The sequence below is a fragment of the Pavona decussata genome, unplaced genomic scaffold (genome assembly GCF_977016875.1).
Source record: "Pavona decussata unplaced genomic scaffold, jaPavDecu1.1 SCAFFOLD_265, whole genome shotgun sequence".
Lineage (NCBI taxonomy): Eukaryota > Metazoa > Cnidaria > Anthozoa > Scleractinia > Agariciidae > Pavona > Pavona decussata.
The window spans coordinates 341,079-368,831 of NW_028145667.1; the positions used below are offsets into that span (position 1 = coordinate 341,079).

Genomic DNA, 27,753 nt, shown 5'->3' on the forward strand with positions numbered 1-27,753 from the left:
GAACCTAAACCTGCTTACTTCCTTGTTTGTCCAAACAAATGATCCTTCTACACTTCTATCATTTAGACCTATCCAGCTTCGTTCACCATTATTACGATGCTGAATGTACACATTTTCTTCTTGGTTGTGAATCGTCGCCAGATTTGAGCTCATTGCAGAACAGTTTGATTCAGCAGTCAGCCATGAGGCGCATGCAGAGCTTGTAAAGTAGCAGAAACCACCGAAGTAACTCCAGCCTGGTTTGCATATGTCTGCGATAAGAAGATCAAGTAAAATTCATTAGAAACTTCTCTCACCTCCTCCAATTTAGCTGTAATCCTCTTCTGGTGCTCAATCAGTGATTAAACGAAACCTGTGTGTTATGATACTCCTGCTACCCCTAATTTTTTAAAAAGCAGGCAAGTTGACAAGACTAAAAACTAGGGTAACAATAAGTGTTATAGTATCAAACCGCAAGAGAAAATGCTACATCAACAAACCAGCACCTTTGAGGCATTGGTTTGACGCCCGTTGGAAGGAATCAATACAGTGGTTTCTAAATTATTCGACATGTGAGCGTCTCTTCATTGATATCATTTCATTTAAGTTCATAATACAGTTTATGCTTAAAATTGTTGATGGACAAGTTGAACCTGGTGGTAAATCAAGGTTAGTATAGAGTCAGTTGGTTTTCTTCTACGTTTGTCTAGTTGGTGGAAAATAATGGTTTCCCTGGTTAGACAATAAACGCTTTGTACTCTTACCTGACAAGACAGTGTATGATACAGAAAGTGGATCATACTTTGACACGTACAATTCCTTTAAACAAATTCGTGCTCCTGTCGCGTTGATGTACTGCGAAATAGAACAAAAATATTTAATTTATGCTCCTTTACTTTGAACGTTGATTTAGCATTTGTGGCCACGAATGAAGAAGCAAGTTGATGTGCCACTTAAGATAAATATAGGGTCCTTTATGAATGAGTGAGTGAGCTACAGATAGTTCGTTCCACGGCTTTTGTGAGAGATACGAGTCTTTTGGGTGATGTTGATGACAGAGCTCATACACTGCTATCCGCAGACTATTTTCATCACAGGATGAGATTTGTCTTTTTATGGCTTCAAATTTTTATCTCAATTTAGCTTTAAAAGTTTCAGTTCTGTAGAATGAATGCAGGAGAAAAAGCATCGGCCCTTCAACATGATTCGTAGTATGATGCGGTGCTGTCAAGAAAAGGCCACTGGAAAAGTTTTAGGTTCTAACGATTGCCATCCTTGTCTGGACAGAATGAAGGACTTCAGACGTAATCAGTTAAAACTAAAGATGTGTTTATCATTTCTAAATGCCTATTGAGGAATTTTCGTCTTTTTAAACTGTTTCTTGACAACAAAAAGCAATGAATATAGAGTGGAATAAATTGGTGTCGTTGACTTACCTCTACCCAAGGTGTTATGGAATTGTGCATAGGATCTTGATTTCCACCAGTGGAGGAATGATTTGCTGATACAAAAACGCTCGGGGCATTTTTATACACCTTAACAAAGTGGATATCCTAAGAGAAAGCAAGAGGCTTATAACGGATTAGCACCTTAACGATGGAAGTAAAACGAAACCCAGTGAAATTGTTTTAGTGATCGTGAAATTTCAGGAGAAAGTTACGCCCATTATTATAGCCCATTTTATAGTTGAGCGCCCAGTGACCTGGGCTTTGAGTCGGAAGTGAAGCTGGAACTGCCTTTTTTTGTACATACCACACTGCAATTGCTTCATTTTCATATGAAAACCACTAAGGGGCAGGTTTAACTCCAGCCTCGCTCCCACCCAGAAGCCAGGTCACAAAACACACAGCTAGAAAATGGGCTATATGTATTATTGTGCCGAGAAATATAAATGGAGTATACTCCTCTTATGATAAATCAAACACACTGACCTTGCAGAATGCGTCATTGAAATCAGCAGGAGGACGCTGAGAGTTTGCAAAATAAAGTGAATTGAGTTCTGAGAAGAGAGGCTTGTGAAGTGACGAAAATGCCAACCATTTCTACAAAAGAGGAAAGAGGGACAAAACCAAGTAAATTTAGGAAGAAGAAACATACGGTTTAAAGTTGAATAAAAAAGATAGATATTGAATTGGATGATGAATCTGCTAGTAGGTTGCATTCGGAAGAATAATCGATTCGCATGGTTGTGGCATTTTACTGCAAATAAGAGAATTCAAATCGTTTACCTGGAAATTCAAATTGTGGAATCCCATTGGGGGGTAAATAGAAATAGCTCTAATAAGCACAAAGTAAACAAAAAGCTGAAGAATCGTGGAAGTAGTACAATGACACCATGACCACCATTTTAGTTGAATTCAAAACATCTAAAGAAAGACCATAAAAAGGATCTGGAATACTTACAACGTAAATGTCTTCGTGGGAGCCTGCATAATTTTGCAGTTCCCTTAAACATATTTTAAGGGAAGATCGCGTGATGTCTTCCAGCCAAACACTTGCCGCGTCTCTCTTCAGTCCGGCGTGGTGGTGAGCAGCGGTAATAAAAACCGACGGTTTCTTTGAAAACGTCCCCTGTGGGCAAAATTATGATGGCAGAACAATTAGTGTTCGGCCAAGTTTGTAAAAACGCCACCTTTACAGTAATTTAATTGTTTTCAGTGGAGGGTGGGGGCACAAAATTCTTAGAAGAAGAATAGGGAATTTATGTGAAATTCAGTGTCACGCACTGACGTTCAACCGAGACCGAGGTTTCTCACGCCAAGCTCTTTTTCCGAGACATTTTGTCACGCGACGTCGTTTATTGTAGGACACGCTTCCACATCACTTGACAAAGGTGCCATGACGGCGCTTAATGCTCGTAACTAAAGCTGACTTATTTGTATTCGCAGTTTAGGCAACTCTTTGTATCAGTTTTGAAATGGTTAGTGTTTTCACTGCTGCCTTAATACTTAAGTTAGATTAGGAGACTAGCACTCAAAGTGATACGTGTCTGATAGGGATTACATCAAAAAGTGGTCCTGAGTGAAAAAAGTCCTAATGAAGTACCGTCCAAGCTTTGATTACGTGAAACGTGGTATTTTAAGTCAACGAAAATGATTAAATCAATACTGTCCAGCATTTATGCTGTTCAAGCTGGTATGTATAACTTCTCAATAGTTGCAACTCAAGAGAAATCCGTTAATACCGAGCGGTGCCATTTTGTTCGTTACCACTGTTCATTAATGTAGTTATTGTAAAATCCCACTCAACAACCATTAAAACAAATAACTTACCGAAGGAAAGTTCACGGTGTCACAAGTCGTCCCAGTCCACCACTGTGATACGCGCGTCTCTCCACTAATACCACCCACCGGAGCACCTTGGTAGCCCATCCAATCTACTGTCACGTTAGCTTTGGATTGACGTTCGTTAAATCCAGCCGCCATCACACAGGCAGTGAATTGATGATAATTTACTTGTTCAACCCAAGAAACGGTGGCGTCATGGACATAGGACTTGTCAGAGGTACCAATGTGATTGACAGTAATCTGCACTTCAATGGGTTTGTCAGGATAGAAAACGTAAGGTTGGAAACGAATTACTTCGCAGTGAGAGTACCCCAGAGATGGAATGTGAGGCATGTGGCGACGACCGCGTTGAAATGGAAATCCTGTAAAAAAGGCATAGACCAGCTTTTACGAGTGACACACATAAAGAAACAATTAATTAAATAAAGTTAACAACAACAACAACAACAACAACAACAAGTTAAATTCGACTCTTCAGTTTCATGGTATTAAGTTATCAAGCCATGTGCATTTTACTTTAATTTCTCTTCGCTTTCGATCGAGTCACTGTAAAAGTTACAAATACATGTACGTTTTACTCATATCGGTAAGTACGTTTTGGGAAAAAAACGAAAGTTACTTGTAGTTTGAAGTGTGTGAGAATACACCTTTTCAAAATTTTTGAATTTTTTTTTAATGGAATGCAGCCCGTTGTATTAAGATACAAGCTCCCGGCTGAGTAAAGTTGTTTTATCTTACCAAACAATGTACCCCACAAAGAGTCTCCATGGGGTTAATACAATTGACAGCTGAAAAATGTAAATTTTTAAACTGATAGCTGAAAAATGTTAAGAAAAGTCTTATCTGAGTGTATTAAGATGGGTAATCTTTGCTTGCGTATGTAGTGTGAATATTACTTGTAATCACTTGCCAATAACTGTGAAGAGAATAAGCTTCTATGCTAACGAAGATTTCCTGGAGCTCCTCACAAGTTTTTTCTTGTATGGTAAAGCGGTGTTTGTAATGTCTCGAAAGAAATTGGAATCACTCGAACTTTCTTCGGAAATCTTCGGATGATAGGCGGCACTGTTTGATAAACGAGAGGGACATAAAGTCGATACGATACAAAACCGCAAAAAACACGTTTGAGCGAAAAAATAAACTGAACTGTCATAATAAACATAGGTGAGAAATGGCCTAGCCTGATAGCTGAAAATACAGCACATCCTCATGATATGATGCTGCGTCTTAGACTACGAATGCTGTATCACAGCAGCGATACTCTCTTGGCCCGTTTTGCCAGCGTTTGTTTGTTTCGTTTGAAACATCTTTCTGTGCCCAATGTGTTCTGAAGACATAAGTGGAATTAAGGATGGTGGCTACTTTTGTTGATGTGCATACGTTCTGCGCATCTCGAGATACTCGGGTTTCCTATGAGTGGTGCCTACTAATACAGTGATATTTTTGGGCGGCTTAAAACTATAAGAAGAAAGCAGAACTTAGCAAGTGCTCTTTGCGCCCAAAAAGAAAATTGGGGGAGGGGGGGGGGAGGGGGGAACCATGCTTTTCTCAGAGATATTAAAGCTTCAATTTGAAAAGAAAAAAAAAAAGAAAAGGAAAAAAACAAACACCATACATTGCTTTGTATTTTACTACTTTCCTCCCTCTTTTTAAAATAATTGTTGCTTAATTATCTCTAAAAAAAAAAAATTTCCTGCTTCCCCCAATTTTCTTTCTGGATTCCAGTATCCCATACCAAGATCTGCTTTACCCGCATAATCAAACTATGCAAAAATACTTCTGTAGCAGGAGGCATCATCCTTAAACGTACTTGTAAATGAACATACCTTCACAACTACCGGGATGTTGCACTGCAAAATTCAATTGCAGCAGACACATTTGTTGTTCAAACAGGCAGTTGTTGTCATATGTAGTGCCGTTTGAAGAGCAGATTGGTTCTTGGAAGGATGGACAACTGTCAACGCTTACACAACGAGCATCATGAGGTCCAAATGCCTTACACAAACAGTGGTAGTCGCACGTGACGTCTAAACACGGATCCAAATCTAACCAAAGTGTTCAAGAGAAAGAACAAATTAAGTTGCTGTTATTCGTCAAGTAGATGAAAGTACGTTTTTATGGGAAGGGAGGGGGAATGGGGGCAAGACTTGAGGCTGCAGTAACAGGATGGTAAAGCGGTTACACGCGACATCTGATTGGAGCAAAGATAAGCTAGCTCAGAAAACCCGAAGTACACTGACATTGGCATCGAGCAGTGAGAATTATGGAAATAGGTTCTATGTTTTTACGTACCTAGAAACACAGCCTGGCCAAAATTACAGCCAACCAATTTACCGGAAATGGAAACTTAACCCTCCCAGATGAATATCTTAAGGGACTGCGTAATTTTAAACGGCACCTTTCGTACCGTGAAAGGTCTTGTCAACCCTGGTGCATACGTCTAGGAAAAAAATCGACATCTTGGACATTCAATATATTGAACTGAAATTAAATGCAAATCAACTAATCGGCGTCCTCCAGGTTCCAACACAAAACAGATTAAAATATACAATTCATGAAATGTCCAAAAATATAATGGGGTAGATGTATTTAATAGTTACTCTAGTGATCTCAAACAACTTCACCGTAAATCAACGTTTAAGCTCAGGTAACTGAAAATTTTTGTTCTTACAAATTCAACATAGATCGATCAAATGTTTTCTTTCCATACGATTTACTTATTCTTTCTGTGTATAGTTAGTTATCCAGGCTGGATGAAAACTGTCTTGGTAGCTCAATCATAAATCTGTAGAATGCTGTAATTTCAATCATAGAATGAGTACTGTCTTTTGTAAGCAAGTTAAGAAGGCTCTTCTAGATAAGCCTAGAAAGGTTTCTTAGACTTCCTGCTCAATATTGTTTTACTAGCAATGAGAGGCCTATTGGCCATTGAAAGAAACAGTTGAATCTTGATGGGCGCATTTGATTGACAAAAACAAAATGTTTTCCAACAGTAAACATCGCTTTACTTGTGGTTCGTGATTTGAGGAAAAACAGACTCGTGATTCATGATTGGCAACCACAAAGAACCTAATTAAAAGGCCCTGTAGCAAGTGTAGAACTTTTGCAGATGTCAGACGCCGACAAAATTAACTGTAAAGGCTGTTTTTCTTTTCGCTTCCTACGTCAGTTTTAAGAAGCGTAATAGTGTCATATGTGTCATTTGTGACTGGCAAGCTGGAGAACGAACTTAAAAGACAAATATTTAGTGTATAGAACAGAAGAAGTTAACTCGTATTTGTTCTTCACTTGCCACTGTTTTTACGAACCTCCAATAACCAGGTAATCAACTTCAATGGTGTCTTTACTAAAGTCTCTGTCATAGGTTTTCACACAAATCTCCATCTCTTTTGTAGACGTGTGCTAAAATGAAACATATCTATTAAATTTTGCTTGATATAGCTTCCAACACAATGTGACAAGTAAAAGCTAGGGCGGGTGATTAAAGGAAAGTGCCCGCGCTTATTTAAAACATCTGTCTCTTTTGTATCATTTCAATAATTTGTTTATGTTTTTTTTTAATTTTCCTAATCTGCAAACAGAAGCTACAAACTTCAGTGACTGTTTTGTACATAATAATCATACATGCCACTGTAAACATCGTATTTATTTTTCCAGTTCTTCACTGACGATGTTATTGCCGCATCGTTGACGTCATTTAAAGTCATAAAGTCCTTGCCTAATTGTTGGTTTTGATTTCATGTCAATTTGAAGAGGGAAAGAACAACCCTCCAGGTTTCATTGAATTAATGAGAGGGTGCTCAGCTAAGGGACGCACAATCAACCTTCCCTCGTCAAAAGTGTTCAGACTTCTAAAGCGCTCAGAGTTGACAGTTTTTTTTTCCTGAGCGTGGACGTCTTCCATTGATGTAACGGTAACATGCTTCTTATTAAATTCACTTAAGTCAATAAAGTAGTGCATGAAACGATAGATTGGTGACTTGCTTGTGCAAATCATAAAGATATAAGCAAAGCTGACCCAGTTGGTCCAAACATTACTATTTTTTACCCTTGGTTAAATGGTTAAACTAAAGAAAATACAACAACAACAACAAACAAAAACACCTTACCTCAATTCAGGCGGTAATTGCGTCACATCCTGACCCTGAAGACAGCCCCGAACTCTCGTTGTTGTAAATGCGTTTTGGCGTCACTACTGCCACAGGAGGAGCAAAGAATGGCTCTGTGAAGTTGATTTTCTATAACAAAAAAAATATAGCTTTTATCAGACACAAGAACAAGTAATTGCTTTTATAATGGTTCAGATCATATTCAAAAGGAACGAGTCTGCCAATTGGGCTGAGGACGTGCAGCAAATTGGATTAGGTTACTGAGACCTTCAGGACTCTGATCTATAATAATAATAATGACAATCTTTAATGAGGAAACTTTTTCACTAAAAAGTGGTTTACAAAAAGGACCTCGAATCAACGAAACGAACAAACAAATCAGAAATGAATGAATAAACAATGATACTTTTTCTACTGACCACTTCTTACCTTACAGAAGGCGAAGTTTTCTTGTTGAAGAAGAGAGTTATTTTCCGCAAACAGTAAGCTGCCAGTCCAGGTAAAGTTCCCAAGACTCAGGTTGGTAAATGCTAACCAGTTCTGCAAGGCAACCATAAAGATGACCAAATAGGAAAGTCAACTATTGTTTTCTCGACTATGACCTTTTTTCCTACTTCCATTTGTTTTAAGGCCCTTTTATCAAGTTTAATTTGTCTGTCTGACATCAAATGAGCCAAGCAAGTGCTTAGTTGTGTATATATTTGTTTACGTTTGTTGTCGTTGTCATTTTGACTTCTGTTTCTTCCCTTGACCTAAAACCAGAGCGGGGTCATTTCTTTATAAGTGAAAGATTTGACTACAGTAGATTGAGTCAGTGCATGTGTGTTCAAAAGCAAAATTAGATTTTAATTATATCTTAGAACAACAATAGTAATAATTACCATTGAACTGAAAAAAAGAAAAAAAGTGAATTGCGGAAAAATCTACAAATGCTCAAAAGTCCAAAAATATTTTCTCTCAAATTTGGTACTGGGCCTGGTTACAATAGTGTTTTTGCAACTGGGCATAAAAAAAACGTAAAAATTAAATCTAGTGGTTGTAATTATAATTTATAAATTCATGGTCGGAAAAAACTGATCTTAAAACGTCCGATTAGTTCTACATGTTGGCACTGTGAGTGCGTTCGAATTACAACGCTCGTTCAGTTTCATACGCTCTGCTAGCAGGAAGGAGGTGGTGTAAACGCGATGATAGTCGGTAGATCTATGTGAAAGTCCGCTCGCTTATAGATTATCTCGGCTGGAGTTGAGACGATATCTTACGCAGGAAACAACAGTTAATAAATTACTCACAATTTTGATGTTTTGGTGTAGGCCATCAAATATCCTGGTTTCTCTGAGACATAGCGTAAAACTTTCCTCACTCTGATTGTTAATCCACACAGCCATAGCATCTTGAGGTTTCCCCGGAGACTGGTGACTTGTGGTTGCAAGAATAGTTGGCGCAGACAAAAATCGCTGGGAAATCAAACATTAATTAAATTAACTGGCTTGAAACTACACAAATGTAGGGTGAGGTATAACCAGCTAAGGATAATATAAATAAAGAACCACCAGTTGCATAAATGGCACATGAGTGTTTGATTATATTCGATTGAGGATATTTTATTTGGGGGATGGGTGGGGGGAGGGGGGAGGGGGACACATAGTTCATTTGTTACCCATGATATAAAAATGAAGATAGGAAATAATTCCACTTGCGTTTTGTCAAAATTTTAATAATTATTAGAATTTTGACAAAACGCCATACGAATTTGATTCTAAATTCCTAGCTACAGAAATCGTACGTGGCTTGTGTTGAGCTGTTTCGGACACTATGACTGTGACTGAGACCAGGTTTTGAGTAAGATTTTAAGGAAATTGATGTGTTACTTATTGGCATGTGGGATGATAGGTCATGTTTCATACATTATTTTCTCTTTCCCCGAGGAATGGGGGGGGGGGGGTAAATATAGGTATATATAGGGAAGAAATCCCCCTCCCCGGTTTCTCCTCCACCACAAAACAACTTTTGGCGTCCATTATATGCTGATAAGGGGGAGAGGGATAGGGGAGAGATGCGAAGACCTTTTTGACTTTGAAACATTAGCGTATGGGTCAAGTTTAATTTTATCCTATCAACTTGGCCTCATCTGCACGTGCCCGTCGCTAATACACCTTTAAGTATTGAAGTATTTAGTACTGCAGCCTAATTGGGGACATTATAAATTAGTGAAATAAATATACAAACTGAAATAACATTTGTGGCGAAAAGTCCCAACTGGTAGGGGGCAGAACTGTTGGCCATAGCCTTTCCATCCTCCCTTTCTATCCTACCCTGCCTTGCGGGTGTTTAAGACATGAGCTCAAAAATGCAGCTTTTCAGACCAGTTGGGAAAAGATCTTGTGGCAGATTGCCAGCGAAAACTAAATGTGTACGATGAGTGTTTCAAGAGCTTGGTTGACATCCTGTAACGGATAATTAACTTTGGTGAATAAAGTTGGAAATTGATGCACTGCTTTTTTTTAAAAAAAAAGCCTTTTAAGTTTTCTCTAAGCCTGGTGGAAAATGTTTGGCGATTGCCCAACCTTTTCTCCCCTGGGGAAAAAGATGCACCCCTATATAAATCATACAGGTATGTGCGGTGCCAAAGGGTAAAGTTTTTGAACCGTTTTGGGCTGAAAGTAAAAAAACAAAACAAAAAAAAAAAACAAAAAAAAAAACAACGGGTATGAATTCGAAAGAACAGGTCTGAAAAGGGTACCAGTAAATTACATATTTTGGTCTGAAGTAGTTTCAGGGTTTGGACACCGGAACCAATCCACCTCCACAAAAAATTTCGATTAGTAGCTCCCCCTCCTGTGTTCAACAGGCGACAAGAAAACACCGTTACTTTACTCGCGCTTATCTCTGGAAACTGAAATTTCATCAGAAACTTAGACTAACCTGTGGGAAGTCAATCTTTTTGCACTCCGTTCCAGTGGTCCAAGAGTTCAATGCAGTAGTTCCTACTTGAGCGCCAGAAGGAACAGATTGGACCGCGATCCAGTTCACTTCCGCAGTTCCATTGGAACCGTCACCGTATTCGGAAATACAGGTTGTGAATTGATTCGTTTCCTCTGATTACACCCAAATTGCGCCACCATTACCACGAGATGGGTTTTTGACTGAATGCCCAAATGAAGCGAACACCTTAACTTCCCTTCCGCCAAAAGGCTGCGCGAAAGAGACCTTCTGGCAAGCAACTAGTCCTGGATTGGCTGTTGTCACGTTGATTTTCCCTGTCTTGAATTTAGCCGCTGTGAATAAAGAAAGAAAAGGAAACAAGTTCACTTATGACTGTTTGTGTTTGGCGCTAAAATGTCTGTCAATGATATTTTTGCCAGTTATTTAAGTGTAGTTTCCGCCATTAATGTGCGTCCAAAAGCTAAATCTTTGTCATACTAACCAGCTGGAAATTAAAGGCCAAATACGCTGTAGCCAGGGATCATTTATTATAAAAAGGCAAAATACAATCATAAATTGTGTTTAGACCTAAGTTAAAATGGATGAAATTATTTTATATAGTTTTTTCCTGTTTGTTGGACATGTGCACCCCACCCCCAAAATTTTGTTGAAGACCAAGTTGAGAACGAATTGAAAAACCAATTACCAATATCATAGAACAAAATAAAACGCAAATTGATTGTAGGTACCTTCAGTGCTTTGCTGAAACAGCACAAGGGTGAATAGAATGAGGCAAAACTGCAACGGGAGATGGTACTCGTCAGACATCTTGCATCAACTGAAGATAAAGCTTCCCTTTGTGGATATCATATCAATGACAGTACGTGTTGAATATTTTTACCTGTCGGAGCATGCAGTGATGTATTGAAAATGTCCACGGGTTCTAAACGGATAATAAAAAACGTAGAAGTGTGGTATGGATGGGGAAGAAGGGGTAGTCGAAGTTTGAGGGTAAACATAAGCCTTCGTAGTACCCACCCATGTCATAATCAAAGCGGTATTCTCAGTATGCGCCCCCCCCCCCCCCCCCCTTATAGGTCAAAACTGAGTACTGAGATATTCTCCTCTTACTTAGGGCCTAGTAGACTTCACGCAATATCCGCAGTTGTGTCAATATCAATAGGCCGGAAGAGGACAGTTAGAATCAGTATTAATTATATCCTCTCTGAGTCATTTTAATTTCAAGAAATTTGTATTCGTGCTAATGGTATTTCTAGCAGTTAGGTGCTGTAAGACGTTTTACGTAACAATCGCATTGAACGACGTTTCCTTGTCATGATAACAGCATATTCTAGACTGTCAATGGATTTATTTAGGAAAGCTAATAGGTCGGTTTGACCTTTTAAACGCAAACCAATTCGGTTGTTAAAAAAATACTCTCCAATATCAAAAAGTTAGAAAACCTATCCCCATTTTCTCTTTGTCTTTATCAAAGTTTTTAGTTTTTTTTTATCTCCTTTACTTTCGTTCAGCAAAACATTTATCTGTTGTCAATCAGGCGATTTTTTGATTCCTGAAACATACAGGGCACTACAAAAAAAAAAAAAATTAAAAATATACGAGTAAATACTTTTGGAATGATAACTATTTCGAAAGCATTTCCTCGTAGATCTGAAACGTCCACTCAATACGCATTTAATACTTGATGTTAGACCATTTGACGAAAACTGTTCCCTTAATTGTTGACTTTATTTTAGCCTCCCTTGCACTCGCTCCGTTTGGCTCGTCACGAAATCTTTCCCTGGGACGAGCCAAAAGAGGGTCTACGGGGGAGGCTAACTTTATCTCGGCTTCAAATTATATTTTTACCAACTAGTTCTATTGTCTTATTGCTCAGGGTCGTGAAAACACAGGAAGTCTGCTTACTCACAACAATGGTTAACCTTTAGTTTGGAGAGGTGTGGAATTCGGGATAGGGTCATTATGAAATGAACGTACAAAGGCGGGATGCGGGATATTAGACACTTCTATGGCGGAAATACTGTGCCGTAGGCAACGGGATGGGAGCCATTTTTTGCAAGCTAGATGTGGAAACAAAGAAGTCTTAAAATCTCTGTCGTCGAGGAAACGATTAAGATCATGGCGCAACAAATATCTTGATCTCAGATATTTGACATCGCGCCTGTTTCTGGCGGAATAGGGAACGGGATTAATAAGGGGGGTCACACGTGTGCCTGTTATAGCATTCACGCTTAACTTCTTTCCGCCAGTAGCTGATTAACAAATTAAAAGCTAAATATCTAGGAAAGTGACTTTTTATAATCTTAATACACTTAAGCTAAGCTCGTAAATCTTGTTTAATTTGATTTCAAATATATTTGCTTCATCGTAAGAATATTTTGACATATGAAGTGTGAAGAGATTTGATTCGACTGCATCAGGATTATTAGGTATTTTTAGGGAGAGACGCGTGCTTTTGAAAGGTGGTTAATGGACGTGCTTACTTCAACGTGCTTCTGCTCATTTGTAAAAGCTTGGTTGTTAAAAAAAAAAACAAAAACAAAGAAACGACAACAACAAGAACAACAACAAAACAAACAGACAAAAGTTAATCGCCAGAGACGGGATGTTTTTTGCACATAATCACTTCGCGATTTTTTAACAGACAGCAATGAATTCTGCTAGTTGAGTGAGGACATGTTCCGAGGACATATCCCTTTACGTGACACATTAATATATTTAATTTTGCTCTTCTCTTAGTTCTGGTAGGGGATAGTCAAAACGCTACGTCAACAGAATAAAGAGTAGAAATTTGCTGCGTCTATTGCCAGTCTAGTTTCTTGATCAATAATTAAAATTATTTTATGGGGTGCTGTTTTATGCCACCAGTCGATAGTTATAATAGTGTATTTGTAAAGGTTTACCATGTATTTATTTATGACCCCCAAGGTCGTGACATACCTGCTAAGTGCCTGCCACAAAAAGAAAAACTCGCAATAAACAGTAACTGTCTCTTGGCAATATCAGGGGAGGGGAGAGACCGGAAATAATCGAGTGGTACCGTTTGACTAAATTGTGGATGTATTCTCATATAGGTCGAGTGATATGTTGATAAAAAAATATTTGATATACAGCAACCAAGAGTAGTGCAATTGTTCGATTTAAAACCCTGTATGATTCAAATCACCTAAAACATCCGATTAAAAATGCAAGAGAAACAAAGCCGAGAGCAAGTCAACAAAGTGCCATCGCATGCATGAAGACAAAAAGGGCGCTTGTATTGCGGATCGAGGCACGTGCGTTTTTAGTAAAGGCTGGTTTCCATACGATCGCGGATCGCAGATCGCAGATCGCAATAAGGTCTGCGATCGTCTGCGATCATATGGAAACCAGCCTTTAGATAGAACATGGTTCTATCTTCTGCGATCGTCTGCGATCGCGATCGCAGGATCGCAGACGATCGCAGAAGTATTTTCCATATGATCGCAGACGATCGCAGACCTTATTGCGATCTGCGATCTGCGATCCGCGATCATATGGAAACCAGCCTTAAGTGAAGATTGAATCTAAGCTCACAATGTTCAACTGGAAACGATTATCTGGCGGAATCTTTAAGACAACAAATAACTCGGTAAAGGACGAAACAAGAGAACGGGCTTAAGTTAAACGGATTTGTCTTCTTGGAGTACTCAACGCAGAATGTTTTTTGGTCACACAGATTAATAAAACAACGGCGAGAACAGTAATGCTTCCCTTAGCTATTTAACATGCAGGTAAAAGAAAATTTTTTACAGGTAACGGCTTCTAATTGTGCATAAATTTCGTAAAAATGATGATCTTGCTGATTTTTTTAAATGTTGCTTATTTGCATATTTTTTCATCTTTGTAATTGCTATTGTTCTCTACTAAGGTAAATAAAAACTACCGTTGGGATAGCCTGCTTAGAAAGCCTTTCCGTGGCCTGGTTTTGTGCTTTTTTTTTCGCTGTTTGAACACGCGAAAATTGGGACGAGAGCGGAGAAGAAAAAAACAAAACAAAAACAAAAATAACAACAACAAACAGAAAAACAAACAAAGGAAAAGAAAGGGGAGGAACGGTACAGGAAGGAAACACTTGCCCTCAAATCCCGCGGTTTGAAATTTGACGCTTCAGTGAATTCATCGTTTGACTGACTTTAACAATGGCCTGCAATGCAGGCGTTTACGGGCGGTGCGCGAGAGCCAGAATCTCTGTTAGTCGTTTAGTCGTAGCCACTATGTTGGATTTTGAAACTTTTAGGGAGTTGGGGAAAGGGGGCGGAGATGCGGACGGAGAGAAAACGCCTCCCCTCCCTCTCCCTGTTTTTTCTTTTGCTCTGATGTCTACCTCGTTGTCCACGCTTTCTACTTTCTACTCTATTTTTGCAAAGTTTTATTTAGGGAAATTGTTTTTTTACAGGATTAACCTCACGATTTCCCTTTTCAGGATGTTTTTGTATTTGTGTTAAGGCCTCCTGAATAAAATGTTATGTTATGTGTATGTACTCTCCCCAATTTTCCTATGCTTTTAACATTCAAGATGGCGGCTAATGCGCTGAACCAAAAAAATGCGCCTACATTGCAGGCTACTATAATAATGAGTTTGCCAATAGCAGAAAGCGTTATCCTCATGTCCTCAGGGATGTGAAATTTCACTCTCGTAGATCCAGTGAAAATCAAAACATTCTACGTGAAAACTTTAAAAACTGCAAAAGCCGTGAACGAAGACCCTGCTTGCTTGTACGTTGGATCTCACAGGAGATCTAATCAGCCAAACTTGAAAAATAGACGATGAGAAGTCCAAAGACTACTGCAAGGCTGACACAACGTAATATATCGTTTGGTAACACCTTGTAAACGTCATTTCCGCCTCTCCTATGTATTGCAACATCCTCCATAATATAATATTGTAGTTTCATTTATATAATTTAGTAACATCTAAACCTGAAGAAGGCTAGTTTGGCGAGCCGAAATATTGTTTTTTTTAATTACGTTGTGTCAGCCTTGCAGTAGTCTTTAGACTTCTCATCGTCTATTCTACGTGAGCTTCTTGTTGGTCTCCAGATTATTATACACGCCGAGCTCTTATCGTTTATTGCTTGAATCGAGGACGCCCAGTAGAATCTTGTCTTCAACGATACTTTGGAGCGCGCTTATCACTAAAGCTCGAGCACGTTCTTTTGCCATTGCCAGTACTTGAAAGATTCACCTTTTTATAGCATGACAGGACGCAGGCGGGCTCGACTGTAAGTTCCGCAAAGGAATGCTAGTAGAATCTACTAGCATTCCTAACATTCCTCAAATTAAGACTCACCCGGTTTCTTTTCTTTTGGGACTTGCAAGGTGTCGTAATCTGTTTTTATGTCATGGAGGATGTAATTAAATCGAAAAAAAACCAGGCAGGGTATAGGAATATGATCTGGACTACATGTCACATCAAGAAGTGCCAAGAAATAAAAACGTGATGTGAAATTAGAGCAAATGCAAATGTACAATGTAATTGCGCTACTCGAAATGGCGGACGCGGCCGACTAAAATAGCTCGCAAAGGCGGACCATTTACTGGCGCAGAGATACTCATGAAGAAAGGTTAAGGCAGAAGAGAGGAAGGAAAAAGGGAAGACGTGAGAGGGAAAGAGAGGCAAGAAATGCTGTAACGGGATCCTGCAAATGATTTGACAGTGTAAATATACGGTATCGATTACGAAACAATCACGCGCAATAACAGGACACAGGCGTTCTCTACTGTGAGTAACGTGGTGCAGAATTTACTAGCATTCCTAGATTATTCTGTTTTGAGACCACAAAATTGTACGCCGAAAGAATATGATCTAAATTTAATCATCGAGCAAATGATACGTTTTTTGAAATGAAGTGCAACATTTTCCCGGAGTATATTCAAGAGGGCAGACATAAATCAAGCGCGCTATTAAATCACCTTGAGACACGGTTAGAAGAAACATAAAAAAAGACATCGTGAGCTTGGGAGTGAAATCCTAAAAAATGTGATCGCACGAGTGTTATTGTCAACACAGTACAATGACAAATGCATTAATTATGGTGAATCTTGATGAATATGCATATTCATGGCACTACCATAGTAAACAAATGCTCTCTATTAGTTTAAATCTACTTTAAAGTATTATCATATTTGTAAGAAAAAAGTTGAGCCGGGTAAGGGAGTCTTATGTGGACAAAATTATCAGATCCCATGGCATTTGGCGAGCGGTCCTGTTAATGTTGTGGCTAGTTGTCTCTCTTCACTTATAATCTGCGATACCAGATACACTAATTGTCTCGCGATTTCTCGAAGAGGCTAAAAGAACTCGAAAATTGAGTACGATATTTGCACCGGAAAAAAAGTTAACTTTTAGACGAAAGCAAAATGCACACGCACTTCTCCATAGAAGAAACACCAGACTGGCCCCGCAGAACAAGCGTTATTTTTCGTGCGTGTTTCGCGGGCGAGCGCAAAACGCGAGGAAAACACGCACTACAAGTCACGCGCGACAGGAGTTGTGAGAAGAAAAGAATAGACATGTACATGTATATGCATACCTCTGTCTTGTTCCATCATATTAACGATGCTATAGTAAACTGTACAAGGAGAAACAACCTTCAGCCTTGTGAAAATAAATTACTTCATTTTATTTTAGAGTGTAAGTAAGGGGGGAAGGGGGGGGGGGGGTATCCACCATTCTGATCAATATCAATTGACCGATGCCTGGCTACAATGGTGACTGCATTGCCACATCATACCATTTAAAATTAAAGGCAGTGTTTCTGTATAAGCGTTTTTTTACGTTACACCAGACCGTGTCAGGTGGGTCACCCGCCGTTCTGATGGATAAAAAATTAAAGGCTGAGTTGCTGTATTAGCGTTTTTTACGTTACACCAGACCGTGTCAGGTGGGTCACCCGCCGTTCTGATGGATAAAAAATTAAAGGCTGAGTTGCTGTATTAGCGTTTTTTACGTTACATCAGACCGTATCAGGTGGGACACCCGCCGTTCTGATGGATAAAAAATTAAAGGCTGAGTTGCTGTATTAGCGTTTTTTACGTTACATCAGACCGTATCAGGTGGGACACCCGCCGTTCTGATGGATAAAAAATTAAAGGCTGAGTTGCTGTATTAGCGTTTTTTACGTTACATCAGACCGTATCAGGTGGGACACCCGCCGTTCTGATGGATAAAAAATTAAAGGCTGCATTGCTGTATTAGCGTTTTTTACGTTACATCAGACCGTATCAGGTGGGACACCCGCCGTTCTGATGGATAAAAAATTAAAGGCTGAGTTGGTGTATTAGCGTTATTTGTTTTGTTACACGAGACCATGACACCGATATCAACCTTGACATTGGCTGTGCATTTTTTTATTTTGCATTTAATTATTTTTACGAGTTTGCTTCATAGTCACTTCCTTCATTACTTCACCAGCTATATAGTTGCGTGTTTTTTATTGCTTTGTTGTAAAACACTGACCTCACTGATAAAAGTGTTCTATATAGTCCCCTCATTATGGTTTTATCTGGTGTGAAAATATATCTACAATTTGGGCATTTCGCGCACAAAGTGAATATGTCGTGCCCCCTGTTCTGAAAGTGAGTATGGATTGTTCAATTTCATTGTAAGTTCAGGAGTATAAATTTTAAGGGCCGCTCTGCTACACTATGAATTTTATGGCGCCTACCCCCGGAACAATAACCCGGATGATGCACAATGCAAGATCATGAATATTCAAAATTGTGGTTGTCTAGGCAAATGTTCTTCTGTGATAACTTACGTCTTCTTGACTAAGCGAGACTTACCTTGGTTCTGTCCCTTGTATTTCCTTTGTTTCAATGCCTACCATTTCGCATAATTAACACGCGCCAATTCCAAAGCAGAAGAATACGTCTCTCAGGTTTTGTCTTCGCATCTGTCCGGCTTCGCTTTCATTAGCGGCTCTTAGCAATCGCTTCCTTTTATTTCTTGCTTTGCGCATCTTCCTTTTTTTTTCTCTAATGAACTTCCACGCGACTTTTGTGGCTTGATCGATCACAATTTCGGAAGGGCGCGCTTCCTTCTCGTTCCCGCTAAACAGTGCCGTAATATAATTACGCGATCGCATTTCAAGATGCTTGTATATGTGCCCGCGTTTCCACACGGTGATAGTTATTATCCAAATTTGAGAAGCCAGCGGCTTATCGCAAAACAATAGAAACATTAGCTGGGAATGTTGTGTTCCGGAAGTGAATGTACAACTAGTAGATCTAAAGGCCCGGTCAAAAAGGATGGCGATTGGTTTCCGAGCTTTGTGCACAGGACGCATCGTACGACATTCAGGCTAATATTTTTTTCACCATACTATTGCAGCGAAATTCGGGCAAATCGATCTTGTTGATTCATTACAAAACAAAGTACGTGGCCAAGCAAAGCGTCATACAATCTTGGTATTTTGCCGACGCGTCCCTTTTATATAATTAAAGGTATATATATATTTTTTGATCGGTATGATCAACAATTGCTCGGTACCTCTCATTAGACGGTACGTACATAAGCACTGGCAGGCCACAGATATATTTAATTCGAATTTATCCTCGCCATCTTCTTATATGAGGAGTAATGCAGTAATTTTGTATCGAGTTACGATATTCAAAAACACTGTCCAGATCGAAAAGAAAGAAGTGAGAATAACATGAGCCGTTCATTCTCTGTCATATTGAATGAGATTACAGACGCCTCAAGGAACCACAAAGATTAAATCTCTGCGTGACGTCGTACTTACAGTAGACTTTCACTGCGTCCTCTCATGAGCTGCGTATCAAATATTCTTTCAGCAAGAAAATCTTAGCTAGCCATTTCCTTCGACACCATACCATAACCGGACACAGTTGCACCTAGATTATAGAAAGTAAAGACATTTTTTGCAATCGAGGAGAAAATCTAGAGAGGAGCAATAAGAAGAGAAACTCATTAGACCTTCGTTTCTCTCTGGGATCAGCTTTCTGGTAAACTCGCTCAACGTCGTCATTTTAATCTCTCGAATGTTAACAGTAAAACTCAACGCTAATATTAATCAGACAACGGGCTTTGGCAACATATTTGTTGGATCACTGCGCATGCGGTTTCACAAAACGATTGGACATCTGGAGAGATGCAAAGTATATTTCTGGTGAAACAGGAGATCACCTGCGTCATTTATCGAAATATATCAAGGGGTTCAGATGTTTCTACAGCAACGAGACCGTTGTACCTACCGTTTGCAGTTCCATATAAAATATACCGCAACGCATTTCAAGGGGTTCGTAATATTTCTGTCACGAGGGAAGGTAACGCCGTTTCGGCGAATCTCAGCTCTTAAAACTACAGCTCAGCTGATATTCACCAGTCCCCCATGCATAGGAACCAGGACCCGTTTGTCCGAAAGCCGATTAACGCTAATCCACGATAAAACGTTAACCGAGATTTTCATTTCGCTCGTTAAAAATGTTTTAAATCTAATATTAAGCTAACAGTAAAGAAAAGAAAACGCCAAAACTGACGGACAAAAATCTTTTTTAAAATCTTTATTGTTTAGTATTTAAACTGGAATCAAAGTTCTCAGTTATCCAGGATTAGCTTAATCGGGCTCTGAACAACTGGGCAAGACAAGTCAATATTCTCCTCCCTCGCTTGGCAGTCCTCTCTTTAAGGCAAACTAGATGGAATAAGATTACTGAAGACTTCGCAAGTGTCTGTTTATGGTTAACCAGAACAGACATTTCGTAAAGTTGCCGCGTACACAATATAACTTTTTCAAGTTATACTGTTCTACACTCTGTAATTTATTTTCGCTGGGGAGTTAGCTGCTGTCCGTGTTATCGGGGTGTGCGTGATAGCGAGGTGTCCATAAGACTAGAGTTTTCTGTACTAGTTCGGATGCTTTACCACTCAGCAGCTACAGGAGACTCGTGGGAGTTTAGGCCATTAAACTAAGTTCATGGACAAACATCCTGCATACTGCTAGGATTGGAATGGTGATGAGTGGTATTTGTGAAAGAAATGTAAATAAATGATAGATGTATTTTTCAGTCGGTAACATTGGCATACTATTCTTATAGCAGATTATTATATAATTATAACTTATAACAATTGCTTTACCATGGGATGAATTCTTATTTTTCATGGTATTACAGCTTTTTCTCGCCCACCATATAAGAATAGTATCTGTCGAGCCTGATTTTACGGCTAACAAATTATGCTTCCAAACGACCCTAGACGCGTGCGCAGCGTCGAGATCACGATAAGCTATATTTTTCTGCTAAGTACAAGAGGAATGGTGAAATGTTTCATTATAATAGACAATTGCAATCGCAATCACGAAGGGAAACGTGAGCACTCCTTCCACGAATCTCGTTATCGGAAGCCAAATTACTTAATCAACTCTAATGATCAATCAAACATTTGTTTCTCTTGTAATAATCGCCTGTTTCTTCATCTCCGTTTTACTGCATGTAGAAAGTCGTTTTATTGATTTTTTTGCGATGGCTTTATGCTGACGTATCCGATTGTCAACATCTTTTGAACTTACATGTAAAACCTGCCCTAGATTGTTGAAGGCAGCTCCGGTCGAAAACTAATTTTATTTCTTTATTTCTATTTACCAGACTGAACAACAGGGGTGAATATCTGAGAATGCGTGACCCCGAATGGTGGATCCAGTGGGATAACTCCCCCTGGCGAAACCCTTATGCTCGGTGGGGAACTGAACATTGCACGTCGCTGTACGAGGAGCGATACATCAGACCGGAGTTTGTCGTCAGTGTTGACACATCACACCCCGGGGTGAGACGCACACTGGAAGAGGGACTCAACAAGGCAGAGGACATGTTCCCATTCTTTTATGTCGTAACATGACGCTTTGATCTAAACAAGAAGCTGTTTTCAGCTTATACTCGGGCCATATTTGACTGCGTGGTGCGTAAACCTACAATCTTTTGAGAGTGATAACCTCCAGCATCGCTAATTCCCCCAAATCGATAGATATACAGAGATATAGTGTGGAAATAAGTAACCACCAGATCGAATTGCATTTCTTGCAGTCAGAATGAAATACAGGGGAAAACGACATTTGTCATACGGATGCTTTTTAAAATCCCCGGGCTTTAATCCTTACGTTTTAACCTTCCATTTGGAGACAGAAACCATTTGTATCTGTGAGACGCCGGGCCAATGACGGATCGTAATTTCAGGTATGACCTAGAGTAAAGTTACGCGTCAGCGTACGTTATCCTTGTACGTTTTTCAATGTTCCGCTGTTTATATTTAAAAATGAAATACAGGGAAAGCATTTGTTATTCACCTTTCATTTGGAGACAGAAACCGTTTCTACATTGATTGTTTTTCAATAGTAAACATGAGACAGATCTGTATCTGTCTTTGCCCGCGGGGTCATGGAGTGATTTAGTTGCCAAATTTTCGGTTAAACAAAACTAACCGTGAGGAACTAAAAAAAGCTAAGTAAATAAAAAAACGATATAAACCTTTCGAATTTTTAAAGTGCTAGTAACGAAAAGATAAAATATGAATGGTTGAAAAACTTCGAAAGTTGAAAGATGTATAAAAGACACTATAAAAATAGAGACATAAACAGATTAAGTTTCTTCGCGTCTTTTCATGTGACCCCGGGTCATGATGATGCTAAAAGCAATTTCCGGTATGATCGTTGTGAAGGCCACATTCAATTAAAAGTGTTCTACGCTTTGTACCAAATCTTGTGGAGATCACTGGCATCGTATTAAAACGCAAACTTTTGTAGAAGTTTTCCGTCATCATTGTTCAAGTCCGGGTATTTACAGGTTTGGTCAAAAATGATTTCAAGTAGTCATTAAGAATTTCCGAGATACGCTCTCTCCATGAATGCCAAAGTCTTATTTTTAGCTCATTCATTGCGTCAGAGCGCAGTGAATGAGTATCGTGGGCATTCAATGTGGAATGGAATGTGTAGACAAAATGGAATGTATAGTAGACTCGTAGACTGAAATGAACGAGGGATCCGAACGAGGCTGCGGCCGGAAGTAAATTTGCACGCTTACTGTCCCCGTTAGTTATCGATAAAGCTGAATTACACATATGCAAGAATACAAATGTTTCTACAGTCTCACAAATAAACGAATAAAATCAAAACGCAGTTTTGGCGCTTCTAAAGTGTGTAACGTGGATCAAAACCCCGTAATCTTCACGACCGGAAGTTAAGTTAATTTACACGCTTACCCTCCGCGTCAGTAAATTGTATTCCACTAAAAATTCTCGCAACAGAGCAGAAACCAAAACACACCTGGGTCGTTAGAAAAGACAAACACAAAGCATAGCTGAAAAAGAGGAGTTCAGTAAGCAATGTAAGAAATTGAAATTGTTCATTGTTCTTTTTGTTTTGACATCTCCTAATACTCTGGTATATAAGATTTCTCCTTCGACGTTATAAGTAGAGCATTGTTTTATTTAGAAAGATATGCATTTATATGGAAACTAAAACTGGTACATTGTATGACTGAACCTCTCACAAAGATGAACTTTGAATATGCTTGTAAACGCTGCTATATTATTGTACGCATTTTCAGTAAAATTTTGTGTAAATTTGCGAGCAGTCCGCAACATTTTATTTTACCAGCATCTTGATATGCAAATAACGAAACGTGACCCGTTTATCAAAAAGTTGCCATTCTGTATCTCTTTTTTTTTTTTTAGATAAACTACATAAGCTACATGTGTTGTTCTAAAGAATTCTATAATAATATACAAGGTTCAATACGCCATGCAAACTCTTCATGATTATTGTTACATGCATTTTAACGAGAAATTTACTGCCATTTTGTATTTTACTATTAGCAAACTGCGATAAAAATATTTCACGTGACCTTTCTATCCTTACCATAGCGTGAGACCTCCAATGAGTCTCCAATTGATGTTTTCTTAACAGAGAATCTGTTATTATTACTTGAACTCGCATTTACTAAAAACATAAAGAATAGGTTTGATTTTAAGAAAGATATATAAAGTTCATCTGGTATACTGTACCACTGAACCTCTTACAGAGATGAACATTGAATATGATATTCAAAGCTCCTGTATTGTCTTAGGCATTTTCTACCCAAATATTGGTTAATTGGCTAGCAGCCGGCCAAATTAACAATTAGAAAGATAAACGTAACGAAACGTGACTCGCTTATCAAAAACTTGCCAGTCTTTAAATTTTGTAGATGGAATATGTCCTGTTTGTTACAGTCTTTTTTTTCCCCTTTTGGTTCAGATTAGCAGCATTCAAGAGTACAATGAAAATTGTCCATTACAATGAATGAGCTGGCTCCAAAAACCCTTTGATTAGTCATTTGTGTCCTGCATCTGCCATCCTGTATGTGACACGTCATGTGGTGAACTTAACTCGGCGCCTCACGGCCCGACTACAAAGAACGCGACCGATAACTTAACTCGTGGCCCAAAGTCTTATCTTTCGGCCCATCGCGACCCCCTCCCCCCCCTCCTGCAAAAAAAAAATGATAAAAAAAAAAAAAAAGAATTTGCAAACGCGATCGAAAACTGAAATCGTGGTGTCACCTTACGGCCTCGCGTAGCTCGAAAGCAAACAATCCCAGCTCCACAAACACCACCGGTAAAAGGAGAATCTACGAAAAAACCCCTGCAAAATTCCTCCTCAAACGTGAGGGAGATTTGTGAGAAATCCGATATTGATACCCCGGAAAAGAAGCTGTTAATAACAATCAAAGGGTTCTTGGAGCTATACCTTCTAGGCTTCGCAGATTTTTAAAGCTATCCTCCCTTCGCAATTGTAATATTGCAACACGGTACTCGAGATCATACCGGGAATTTCGTTCTGAAAACGTCATGACAGGGCGACTCACGCGCTATTCAGGGCTATTTATAATTCCTATTTATCTATTCAAGATCATACCAGAGATACCTTTCGATAAACGTCATGACCCAGGGCATATAACATATATGACTCAGAAGCCGGTTAGGAGACACTACTAAATTAAAGACAGACAAAAAAGTTTCCTAAATGAATACGAAAACTTTAAGTAGAAATTGACAATCAAACCTTTAACCACCGTACCGAAAAAGATGGCGTCTGGTACATTTACCCATAATTCTTAGCGTACGATGTCCCTAAAAACACTCATAAAAACGCACAGAAAAGTTCTCAAAACTTCCAACCTAGCATAAACAATGTTGATAGTGCAGGGACGAATTTCGCAAAACGTATGGCTTTCTCAGTCCCTATTGGGTGTGTTAGGTTTGCAAGGCATTGTGGTAAAATGCACAGCGGCCATTTTTTTTCCCATACAGTGGATTAGATAATGATGAGCTATTGAAAGATATGCTTTCATTTATGTCTCTTTATCATGTGATTTATTATATCCTGATAAACACGTGCGGTGGATATCCATTACCACGAGTATCAGTAAATGGCTGCCGTTTCCTGTGATCCAGGCACTCGTGGCAATACAATACTCCTCCAGACCAGTACTCGATGGCATTACAATTCGGACAGAGGTCTTTGCATTTCTGTACAGTAATGCCTGTTTTAATGAATCGCCGATTGCTGCTTCCACACCATTGGGGTGTGTACTCCAACCACCCGGCTAGAAAAAGAAAGCAAACGTGTTCACAAACGATGCCATATTAAGCGGACAGCTATTTGCAACGAGTAGACTGAAATCGCAACACAGGTCCACCTCCTACCCACTACCCCCCTAACTTGAACGTTCTCTTTAAATCGCAATAAGCCGCCCTTGTTTATCTGTCATGACACACTGGTGAGTGATGACCACCAAGTCATTATGACGCCCCCTTTTCCAATCTAGAGCACACCGTAACAAGTTTTGTCCCCTACAGTATATATCATACAATTACCTTCTTTCTTAAGCACTTCAAGAACAGTTGTTGCTTTAATGGAACGCTGATAGTTTTTCGCAACGCATATATCTGAGCTGATTCCCCAAAAGGTGGCTGCGTCTGCCTTTGAGCTGTAAACAGCCAAGAAAACTTCGACGCCTTGCGCTGGTTTAAACTTGAGGAGGGGCTGCGTCATCTGCTATACCAGCAACAGGCCAGGGTCTGGCCTTAAGGACCGCTGACATTTGAGGAGTCAGGAGTCCAAATCTGGTGGGGGTCGGGAGGGGTGATAATAAATGAATTGGCTGGTTATGTTGTCCGGAGTGAATGTTTTCAGCCATTCTCCAGTCAAAGAGACTTCTTCTTTTTGTGGTCTCAAAGTCCAGTGTATTCTGGGGTAGCTGAAGCAGCAGTCCAGCCAGCGGTGGGTATTAGGGGAGGGGTTTTTGTTCCGACAGGGTTTAGCTATGCGACTTACATCAAGGTGACTGTCTATTTAGCAGAGAGGAAGAATTTTCGAAGCAGTGAAAGAGTCAAACTCCTTCAATAATTTACAGTAAAATCGAAGGAATCGAAATTTGCTTGTCACTGTAAAAAACGAGACAAGTCCACTTAGCTATCGACAGAAATGTGGGAAGCACCCGGTATGTCGATGTCGACTGTTTGAAATTTACAACCACGGTTATCTTTGAAGACACGAACAGCAATTTTTCGTTTATAAAACTATTTATAGGGAATGTTTACTTTGAAGTTTTTTTCTGTTTGTACTTTATGTACTCCAATCAGGGAGCACCCAACAGTTCGTTTCTTTTGGCGAAATGTCACCTTTACAAACTTCCGTATTACTAAAAGACAAATTCCTTTTGTTTTCGAATCGGCAAGTGTGTCATTTCAAGAAAGGATACCAGGAACAAGGCCAGCAAGTATTTTCTAAGCACCAACGGTGGCTCGGAAATTCGGGAAATGAGATTTTAGCGTCTAAAACTTTCTGCAAATTAAATTTCAGCTGAAGAATCCAAACAGATCAGACTGTGTTGATGTGCACAAAATACGCTTTTGAGAAGGCCGTATAAAACGCAGCCGAAAGTAGCCGAAATATGCAAGAAATATTAATTGTAGATGTTAGTTCTGTCTCAGTCTCTCTGGCAACGAGTCCTCGCGAGGTACATTACGAGTTGTAGTTCAGCCTCATATGTAGAAACAATCGAGAGGCGTGACGGACTTTTATAAAGGTACCTTGACCCCCTCATACGTAGTATTTTTGGTTGTAAGTTTTTGACGTTCTGCATGTCGAAATTTGAAAACGTTATGCCCTTCCTTCTTGCTAGCCATTCTCCAGTTGCTCTTACCATTTAAAGTAAAATACATGAAAAACTGAGCCTTTTTACTGCCTCACGTGGGCATGCCAAACTCATGGCATTAATTAAGTGATTTTTTTTAATATCACGGGGTTTCCAGCTAACGCAATCAGTGAGTCCCATTGAAAAATTTCCCCTGGGAAATTGCATACAGTATCTCTTTTAATGAAACAAATTGACAGCTCAAGTAGCTTACCAGTACACGTTTTCCCATCGCCCGAATATCCAGCTTCACATGTACAAGTGTATGATCCTTGCACATTACTACACGATGCATTGACATCGCAACCGTGTGAGTTGGTAGAACACTCGTCTATGTCTAAGAAATTTTCGGAAAGCAAACGTTAGTATATTTGTCATTAATGTGGACATTCCCATGAACCTTATTTCCCAGTAAGATGTTATACCCCCGGATCATCATCATCATTTTTTTCTGGGGACGCATTTTCACTTCATGTATGGGAACAAACAGTCGCGTTTTAGCGTACAATGTGTGGATAGGAGTCTGTCTTGGATCTTGAATTCTGGTTTAGTAATCGGTTTAATTCTTTTATAGAAGCCTTATTTGTCCGAAATCCAGAATGTTGTTTTAAAACGGTTCGTCATCGATAAAGAACAAACATGTGTTTATTGTTCAATTCAATTCAATTCAATTCAATTTTATGTCGATAAAGCAAGCAATAAATGCACATTATCTGGATACATGCGTGCACGTAGTAAATAGAGATTACTCTTCATCTATGACGATGGTTTGAAAAGCTTCACATACGTCAAGAATGGTGAATACTTTGGCCTTCGTCAGTTTTGGAAACTTTTCTTCAATTGTCAGTATTGTGTACTTGGGTCTTCTGATGGCCTTGTTTATGGTTTGAATTGGATCAATGCATATACGAAGTTTGCCGTTTGGTTTATCTTTTACTAGGATGGATTCGAGCATAATGAAGGAGACGTAAAATGATCAGGCAAGAATGAAACTGAACTGGCTTATGAAGCGAACGGGAAAATGACCTAAACACAAACGTACATCTTGGAAAACAAGACAAAAAATTATACCTGAACATACGTGACCATCCCCACTGTAACCCGCGTTACAAGTACAGTTAAAATGTCCAGCAGTGTTAATACAGGTTGCGTTTTTGTTGCAGTCGTGGATGCCGTTGCTGCATTCGTCGACATCTAGATTATTCGAGTATATTAAAGGA

At 39.3% G+C, this 27,753-nt stretch overlaps 3 protein-coding genes across 12 annotated transcripts in view; 1 reads left to right on the forward strand and 2 right to left on the reverse strand.

Moving 5' to 3' along the window:
* LOC146455921 (uncharacterized) overlaps positions 1-27,753 on the reverse strand; it is a 416,007-nt gene that overhangs the window by 243,568 nt on the left and 144,686 nt on the right. For 9 of the 10 annotated variants that reach the window (XM_085093654.1, XM_085093653.1, XM_085093655.1 and 6 more), the window contains exon 19: positions 26,748-26,870. The exons of the other annotated variant lie outside the window; for it this stretch is intronic. In XM_085093654.1, coding sequence (XP_084949780.1) covers positions 26,748-26,870 — 123 coding nt within the window. The remainder of the gene's footprint in view (positions 1-26,747; positions 26,871-27,753) is intronic. 10 annotated transcript variants of the gene reach the window in all.
* LOC146455929 (uncharacterized) overlaps positions 1-27,753 on the forward strand; it is a 364,345-nt gene that overhangs the window by 146,324 nt on the left and 190,268 nt on the right. The gene's annotated exons all lie outside the window — the stretch shown is intronic.
* Positions 5,271-11,280, reverse strand: LOC146455937 (uncharacterized). The gene is made up of 7 exons (XM_085093682.1): positions 11,050-11,280; positions 10,301-10,653; positions 8,668-8,832; positions 7,805-7,915; positions 7,376-7,504; positions 6,575-6,668; positions 5,271-5,311 (listed from the first exon to the last, which is right to left on the reverse strand). Exons 3-5 carry the CDS (start codon positions 8,761-8,763, stop codon positions 7,382-7,384), a joined length of 330 nt encoding a protein of 109 aa, XP_084949808.1. The 5' UTR covers positions 8,764-8,832; positions 10,301-10,653; positions 11,050-11,280; the 3' UTR covers positions 5,271-5,311; positions 6,575-6,668; positions 7,376-7,381.